The 8753-nt window shown below is 53.9% G+C and overlaps 1 protein-coding gene across 1 annotated transcript; it reads right to left on the bottom strand.

Annotated features, from left to right (window-relative positions):
- Positions 1-339: 339 nt before the first annotated feature.
- Positions 340-4228, bottom strand: LOC130191321 (ribonuclease ZC3H12A-like). Its single transcript, XM_056411015.1, is given in 5 exon segments — positions 340-1799; positions 2046-2152; positions 2421-2655; positions 2722-2861; positions 3435-4228. Coding segments are annotated over 5 exon segments (2736 nt in total).
- Positions 4229-8753: the final 4525 nt, after the last annotated feature.

Below are 8753 nucleotides of genomic sequence, written 5' to 3'. Positions count from 1 at the left end.
GAACAAAGCTGCCACCTTGAAACAGACGAAAGGCTCCGGAGCAAAGCCGCCGTCCTGGTTCAAAGCCGGAGCTCCGACATGAAGCCCAACCGTTCCTGATCTTAAGTGCTGTAATAGCATATTCATAGACAAAAATATGGCAATTTGGGGATTTCCCTTTACAAAGATACCATTAAAATAATGAGGCTGCTTCTCTGCAATAACATTGTGCAGTGCATGAACGGCTGTATAAATTGTTCTTTTGGCTTCTGTCCAACCGTGACTTCAATAATCAAGACGAGTGCGAGGGATAAACCGGCAGCAGGAAGTGAGGACCACGCTTCAGCCTCTGGCCCTCGTTCAAGGACCGTGCTGCGATTTCTCCATCAGAATCACAGCCGCCAGCTCCTGAGCGTCCACCACCTGGGGGTTCCTGGTCATCACCATCCTCACCAGGTCAGGAGGGAAGATGCGGCACAAGTTAACAAACACCCTCTCTCTGAGGTCCTGGTAGCGACCCAAGGCCGGGGGCTCCTGGTGCTGCGGCGCCGGGGACCGGTGGGCAGTAATGGGTGGAAGGGACAGCTGGGGGGGCGGTGGTAGACCACGGGGGGACGAATGGGTTTGCCTGGCCCAAGGCGAGTGCCAAGCCTTCTCCAGGACTTCTGGGAGGCTCTGGAAGGTGTACGGATCGTAGCGGGGCTTAGGGGACTGATGGTAATCCCAGTCCCAGTTTACCGGAAGCTGGGGTTGTTGGTTAAGCCCAGAGTGGTTTGTTCGGGAATGAAGCGGTGACCCTTTGTACACTTGCGATTCTTGGAGCCCGCCTTCCTGCCAAATGGAGGTCATCAGATCCTGGCCGAAGGGCGAGCTCTGAGAGTGGGAATGAGCGCCTTGAGGTGGACAAGCTGGGAATTCCCCCGGAAAGCTGCTCAGCAATGGATGCTGAAGGTGTGGTGGCACGTGGGCTGAAGGGGACTTGATGGGATGTGGAGGTCCATGAGAGGGAACAGAAGATGGGGGGTCTTCGAAGCCAAAACCAAGTTGTCTCCGTAGCGCTTGGGGAACTGGATAGCCACGAGGAGCGTGGTGGCCCAGTCCAGGAGGAACACGGATCACAGGATGGGCAAACCGGCCAGAGCAGTGATGATGGTGGTGGTGACGGTGGCATTTGGGGCCATCGTCTAACAAGGGGTCGGGGGAGGAAGAGTCTGCACTGCCTTCGTTGCGACAGTCCGACCTCGATCCAGCTCGCTGATCAGCCGGGCGGAAGCATTCAGGACTCTGTGGCACCCCCAGACTGAGGCCGGAGTAGGCCTTCACCAGGGAGCGGTAGCTTGGCTCTGGAGACTCGCATCTGCGGTAAGTTTCAGCCTGGCTTGTTCCGGAGGCTCCAGCAAACCTGGAGCTGCCTCCACAGTTTCCCCCAGGGTCTTCCCATCGGTCGAAGCTTCCAGACGAAGTGGGTCCGCCCGGAGCCGGGAACCCTAAAAAGCTGCTGCAGCTACCGCCGCTTCCCCTCCGGCCTTCCCCTTTGGACTGCATCCTGAGCCGGTCCTCCAGAAGGTCGCTGAAGGAGCTGTGAGGGCTGGGGTTCGACTGTTTCTTTGGAGTGGCCCGACTTCGCTCGGTCTCAGCCGTTCCTTCTGGTTGGCCGGAGCTTTGTCTCTTCACCATAAGGGCGTCTTCCAGCAGACCTCTAGACGCCACTGAGGACATCTTGGCACTGGCACGGAGCTCATCAGCCACGGCACGCTGGGGCTGGCTTCCCCTTTCAGGGTGGTAAAACTTGCACTTGTGGCCATATGTGCACTTCTTCCCTGAAGGACGAAAAACGTACTTGTGAATAATGTGTTTGAATTCATTCATTTGATGCTGTATTTTATGGCATTATTTGTGTTAACTACATTGCTGTAAATAAAGGTCATCATTTCAAGCATAAGAAGTACAGTTGATTAAATTACGGGTCATTATACATCCTTGGAGAACCAGATTAAAGCAGTCAACAACAGATATAATTCCTTATTTTAAGAAAGAAATAATGACAAGTGCAAATTGTTGTTTACCATAAGGACATGGCTGCTTCCTGTGTTCGGCAATAATCGGCCTCTTCCTTAGGAAGTTCTCCAGACTGGGTCCATGCCGTCCCAGAGGGTCATCCGGTGGCATGAACCTGAAGACACAGTTAAGATAGAACCACAAACCACCGTTTAACAATAAATCCTGAGCATGAATCCAGACACAGAGGGGATGCTTGCCTCAGTGATGCTCACGCGAAGAGACAAACTAAAGGGTCCAAGGAACAACAATGAGGAAATGAAGGTTCAAGTCAATAGGAAGTCCTCCTAAATTCCCGTCTTGAAGTGATCTTTAGTGGTTGAGACCCTCCGTGTTTCAGAGGGCACATGTTCTGCTTCAGTGTTTTCACAGGATTTCCTTACTTGTCGTTGACGAAGGAGTACATCAGCAGACGCTCATCGATGAACTTCTTCCACTACGGCTTCTCGTTGGCCAGGTCGCGGTAGTTGTCGTTGGAGACGATGATGCCCTCGGACTCGTAGGCCAGTTTGACGATGAAGCGGTCGTCGTAGCAAACCACGCGCCGTCCCTGAACCCGGCGCGAGGGCGTGAAGACCAGGATCTTCTCTTTCTCCAGCCGCCGGAGGATCTCCTGGTCTGGAGACGGGATACAGTTACATGTGCAGGAGTTCATCTCAATGAGGCTTTGCATCCAACTGTTACCTGTGATGAGCGCATCGGGGCGGGACTGCTCTTTTCTCCAGGCGGGGACGAACACCGTGATGTCACGGTGACCTCGCTCCAAGAACCAATCGACAGCCAGCTGGATGCCTTGGCAGGAAAACACTTCCTTATTTCCATGACTGCAGGAGCAGAAAGACATTCATTTAAAACCTCATAGCACCGTGACATGGTTTTATTTGGTCTTTGAGTCCATTCTAATCCATTAGTTGTTGGACTTTTTTGCACAACATCTTTGTTCAAAGAAAATGTTGCAACAGTTGACAGTTAATGATATTATTGAAAACATGAATATATTGTCATCAAAAGTGGCATTTCTACATTATGTCTCACATTACCCTTGCAGCACTCCACTGTACCCCTAGGGGCACTAATAGTAGAGAAACGCTGCTTTGGTCATATTTACAACCAGCAGAACTCTCAGGTCACACATGACTTCATGAGCTTCAGCGCCCTGAGAGGAGGACATCTGACATGTGCTCCAAGGAAGCTGAAGATGAGTCTACTATCTGAACATTTACTCCCATGTAGATGTTTATGTCGAGGTTGAAGACCCGTTTCTAAATCGGCTTTAAACTAATGGGCCGTCCTAATAATCCCTGCGCATGTGAATGTGTATTAGTGGTAAAGTTCTGCCGTGTTCTGGTGTCAGCGGCCAGAGGGAACCGGTGGTTCCTGGACTCGGTCCTCCTCACCTCATGGCCACATTGCTCCCGTCCAGCACCACGGGGCGGAGGTTGTCTTTGTCCTCCAGCAGCTGGGCCGGACACAGCAGCCGGCAGGAGTCCAGAGAGGAGCTGGAGGAGGAGGAGGAGGAGGAGAAGGAGGAGAAGGAGGAGGCCAAAGAGGAGGAGGGAGACTGGGAGACAGCCGGACCTCCCTGCTGCTCCATTTCCGTCTTGGTTCCCAGTTTCACCAGCTCCCCCAGGACATCGTTGATGAGTGCGTCCGGGCCCAGCTTCACCAGCACCAGCGGCATCAGCGCCTCCGGGTAGCCCAGCTTCAGGGCAAACTCCACCTTGGAGCGGTAGTCTGTGAGGGGGTCCGGCTGTGGAGGGTCTCCAGGGGATCGGCTTGGTGCCAGGTCCAGCCTGACCGTCTGGAGGACCGAAGAGGACTCTTGGTGCTGCAGCGACGCCTCGTGAGGGTTTTGAGACTCAGAACCGGACCCATTGTGGAGCCGTTCATCGTCGTTGTCCGAGAAGTTATTGCAACTGCTGCTGCTGCTGAAGCTGGAACTGGTGCTGCTGCTGCTGCTGAAGCTGGAACTGGTGCTGCTGCTGCTGCTGAAGCTGGAACTGGTGCTGCTGCAGCCAAGACTGGCACTGCTGGTACTCGAGGCCCCGGCTTTGACCTCTAGACCCCCAGCACCCGTCACAGTGCTCAGGCCCGCCTGCCGCTCAGCACCGGCCACATGGAGGTAGTCCAGATCCAGCCCCAGGCTGAGGATGTGGCCTGTCCCATCCTCCAGATGGTCCTTCACGCCCATGAAGCTGTCTCATACATCCAGCTCCACTTCCTCCCTGAGACCCCAACGCTGCTGCCGGTGGCTCCCTGACCGGACCTCGGACCGGAGCTTGAGAGAGAAGAACAGGTTACCCTCCTGAGGACCAAGAGACAGTGATCATATCAGCGTGAAGCCTAAACTTCATGTGTTAGAGCTGCATTCTCTCTCCTGACCACCAGGGGGCGACTGGTTGGGTCTCCCAAGGCCCACAGACTAGAGCTACCTCGCCCAGACACCCTCCCGGAGCCAGACCCAGGAGGGGAGCTTGTCTGGCTCAGCCCAAAGAAACATGAAGCAGCCACCCTCTGGACCCACCACCCCATGGACCCACCACCCACAGAGACCCACCACCCTGTGGACCCACCACCCTGTGGACCCACCACCCACAGAGACCCACCACCCTGTGGACCCACCACCCACAGGGACCCACCACCCTGTGGACCCACCACCCACAGAGACCCACCACCCTGTGGACCCACCACCCACAGAGACCCACCACCCTGTGGACCCACCACCTTGTGGACCCACCACCCACAGAGACCCACCACCCTGTGGACCCACCACCCACAGAGACCCACCACCCTGTGGACCCACCACCCACAGGGACCCACCACCCTGTGGACCCACCACCCACAGGGACCCACCACCCTGTGGACCCACCACCCACAGAGACCCACCACCCTGTGGACCCACCACCCACAGGGACCCACCACCTACAGGGGCTAGCATCGGGATTGGGTGCTATGTAGACCAGGGGGCCGGGCGAGCAGAACTCCGGCAGCATAGACGAGCTCTAGGGATGAAGAACGTGACTTCGCTAGCAGGGAAGGAGCCGGAGCTGGTGGAGGAGGTGGAGCGGTACCAGCTAGATAGAGTTGGGCTCACCTCTGGGTCAGGACCGAAAGAACAAGGTCGCCAATACAAGTGGCCAAAATGAGTTTCCTCTCTAGGAGCCTTAGAGATAGAGTAAGGAGATGAGGTTCCTCTAGGAACCTTAGAGATAGAGGAAGGAGATGAGGTTCCTCTAGGAGCCTTAGAGATAGAGTAAGGAGATGAGGTTCCTCTAGGAGCCTTAGAGATAGAGGAAGGAGATGAGGTTCCTCTGTAGGAGCCTTGGAGATAGAGTAAGGAGATGAGGTTCCTCTAGGAGCCTTAGAGATAGAGTAAGGAGATGAGGTTCCTCTAGGAGCCTTAGAGATAGAGTAAGGAGATGAGGTTCCTCTAGGAGCCTTAGAGATAGAGTAAGGAGATGAGGTTCCTCTAGGAGCCTTAGAGATAGAGGAAGGAGATGAGGTTCCTCTAGGAGCCTTAGAGATAGAGTATGGAGATGAGGTTCTCTAGGAGCCTTAGAGATAGAGGAAGGAGATGAGGTTCCTCTAGGAGCCTTAGAGATAGAGTAAGGAGATGAGGTTCCTCTAGGAGCTTTAGAGATAGAGTAAGGAGATGAGGTTCCTCTAGGAGCCTTAGAGATAGAGTAAGGAGATGAGGTTCCTCTGTAGGAGCCTTGGAGATAGAGTAAGGAGATGAGGTTCCTCTAAGAGCCTTAGAGATAGAGGAAGGAGATGAGGTTCCTCTAGGAGCCTTAGAGATAGAGTAAGGAGATGAGGTTCCTCTGGGAGCCTTAGAGATAGAGGAAGGAGATGAGGTTCCTCTAGGAGCCTTAGAGATAGAGTAAGGAGATGAGGTTCCTCTAGGAGCCTTAGAGATAGAGGAAGGAGATGAGGTTCCTCTAGGAGCCTTAGAGATAGAGGAAGGAGATGAGGTTCCTCTGTAGGAGCCTTAGAGATAGAGGAAGGAGATGAGGTTCCTCTAGGAGCCTTAGAGATAGAGGAAGGAGATGAGGTTCCTCTGGGAGCCTTAGAGATAGAGTAAGGAGATGAGGTTCCTCTAGGAACCTTAGAGATAGAGTAAGGAGATGAGGTTCCTCTAGGAGCCTTAGAGATAGAGTAAGGAGATGAGGTTCCTCTAGGAGCCTTAGAGATAGAGTAAGGAGATGAGGTTCCTCAAGGGAGCCTTAGAGATAGAGTAAGGAGATGAGGTTCCTCTAGGAGCCTTAGAGATAGAGTAAGGAGATGAGGTTCCTCTAGGAGCCTTAGAGATAGAGGAAGGAGATGAGGTTCCTCTAGGAGCCTTAGAGATAGAGTAAGGAGATGAGGTTCCTCTAGGAGCCTTAGAGATAGAGGAAGGAGATGAGGTTCCTCTAGGAGCCTTAGAGATAGAGTAAGGAGATGAGGTTCCTCTAGGAGCCTTAGAGATAGAGGAAGGAGATGAGGTTCCTCTAGGAGCCTTAGAGATAGAGTAAGGAGATGAGGTTCCTCTAGGAGCCTTAGAGATAGAGGAAGGAGATGAGGTTCCTCTAGGAGCCTTCGAGATAGAGTAAGGAGATGAGGTTCCTCTAGGAGCCTTAGAGATAGAGGAAGGAGATGAGGTTCCTCTAGGAGCCTTCGAGATAGAGTAAGGAGATGAGGTTCCTCTAGGAGCCTTAGAGATAGAGTAAGGAGATGAGGTTCCTCTAGGAGCCTTAGAGATAGAGGAAGGAGATGAGGTTCCTCTAGGAGCCTTAGAGATAGAGGAAGGAGATGAGGTTCCTCTAGGAGCCTTAGAGATAGAGGAAGGAGATGAGGTTCCTCTAGGAGCCTTAGAGATAGAGGAAGGAGATGAGGTTCCTCCTGGACCCTTTAGAGGTCTACCAGGTCCACTAGGAGGCGACCAGGGGAAGACCAGGACCCCCTGGAGGGCTTCCATCTCCCAGCTGGCCTGAAGGCCTCTGGACCTCCAGAATGAGATGGAAGGTGTTGGTGGTGAGAGGAAGTCTGGCTCAGCTACTGGACCTGCTGCCTGAGACCAGACCAGGACCAAGAGGACCAAGAGGACTAAGAAGACCAAGAGGACTAAGAGGATCAAGAGGATCAAGAGGACCAAGAGGATCAAGAGGATCAAAAGGACCAAGAGGACTAAGAGGATCAAGAGGACCAAGAGGATCAAGAGGATCAAAAGGACCAAGAGGACCAAGAGGACGAAGAGGATCAAGAGGACCAAGAGGACCAAGAGGATCAAGAGGACCAAGAGGATCAAGAGGACCAAGAGGACCAAGAGGACCAAGAGGATCAAGAGGACCAAGAGGATCAAGAGGATCAAGAGGACCAAGAGGACGAAGAGGACCAAGAGGACGAAGAGGACGAAGAGGACCAAGAGGATCAAGAGGACCAAGAGGATCAAGAGGATCAAGAGGACCAAGAGGACCAAGAGGATCAAGAGGACCAAGAGGATCAAAAGGATCAAGAGGACCAAGAGGACCAAGAGGACGAAGAGGATGAAGAGGACCAAGAGGAACAAGAGGATCAAGAGGACCAAGAGGACCAAGAGGACGAAGAGGACTAAGAGGACCAAGAGGATCAAGAGGACCAAGAGGATCAAGAGGACTAAGAGGACCAAGAGGATCAAGAGGACCAAGAGGACTAAGAGGACTAAGAGGACCAAGAGGACCAAGAGGACGAAGAGGACCAAGAGGATCAAGAGGACCAAGAGGACCAAGAGGATCAAGAGGACCAAGAGGATCAAGAGGACCAAGAGGATCAAGAGGATCAAGAGGACCAAGAGGATCAAGAGGACCAAGAGGACGAAGAGGACATGGGGTGTATGGGTGCATGGGGGGTATGGGTGCATGGGGGTAAGGGTGTATGGGGTAAGGGTGCATGAGGGTAAGGGTGTATGGGGGTAAGAGTGCATGGGGGGTAAGGGTGTATGGGGGTAAGGGTGCATGGGGGTAAGGGTGTATGGGGGTAAGGTGCATGGGGGGTAAGGGTGCATGGGGGTAAGGGTGCATGGGGGTAGGGGTGTAGGGGGTAAGGGTGCAGGGGGGTAGGTGTATGGGGTAAGGGTGCATGGGGGTAAGTGTGCATGGGGGTAAGGTGCATGGGGTAAGGGTGTATGGGGTAAGGGTGCATGGGGGTAAGAGTGCATGGGGTAAGGTGCATGGGGTAAGAGTGCATGGGGGTAAGGTGCATGGGGGTAAGGGTGCATGGGGTATGGGTGCATGGGGTAAGGGTGCATGGGGGTATATGGCATGGGGTAAGGGTGCATGGGGTAAGGGTGCATGGGGGTAAGGTGCATGGGGTAAGGGCATGGGGGTAATGGTGCATGGGGGTAAGGGTGCATGGGGTAAGGGTGCATGGGGTAAGGTGCATGGGGGTAAGGGTGCATGGGGGTAAGGGTGCATGGGGTAAGAGTGCATGGGGTAAGGGTGCATGGGGGTAAGGGTGTATGGGGGTAGGGTGCATGGGGTAGGTGTGGGGGGTAAGGGCATGGGGGTAAAGGTATGGGGTAAGTTGCATGGGGGTAAGGGTGTATGGGTGCATGGGAGTAAGGGTGCATGGGGGTAAGAGTGCATGGGGGTAAGGGTGTATGGGGGGTATGTGTGCATGGGGGGTAAGGGTGTATGGGTGCATGGGGGTAAGGGTGTATGGGGTAAGGGTGCATGGGGGTAAGGGTGTATGGGGGTATGAGT

This window comes from Pseudoliparis swirei, unplaced genomic scaffold (assembly GCF_029220125.1).
Source record: "Pseudoliparis swirei isolate HS2019 ecotype Mariana Trench unplaced genomic scaffold, NWPU_hadal_v1 hadal_38, whole genome shotgun sequence".
Taxonomy (NCBI): domain Eukaryota; kingdom Metazoa; phylum Chordata; class Actinopteri; order Perciformes; family Liparidae; genus Pseudoliparis; species Pseudoliparis swirei.
This window is presented reverse-complemented; position numbering and strand designations above follow the sequence as displayed.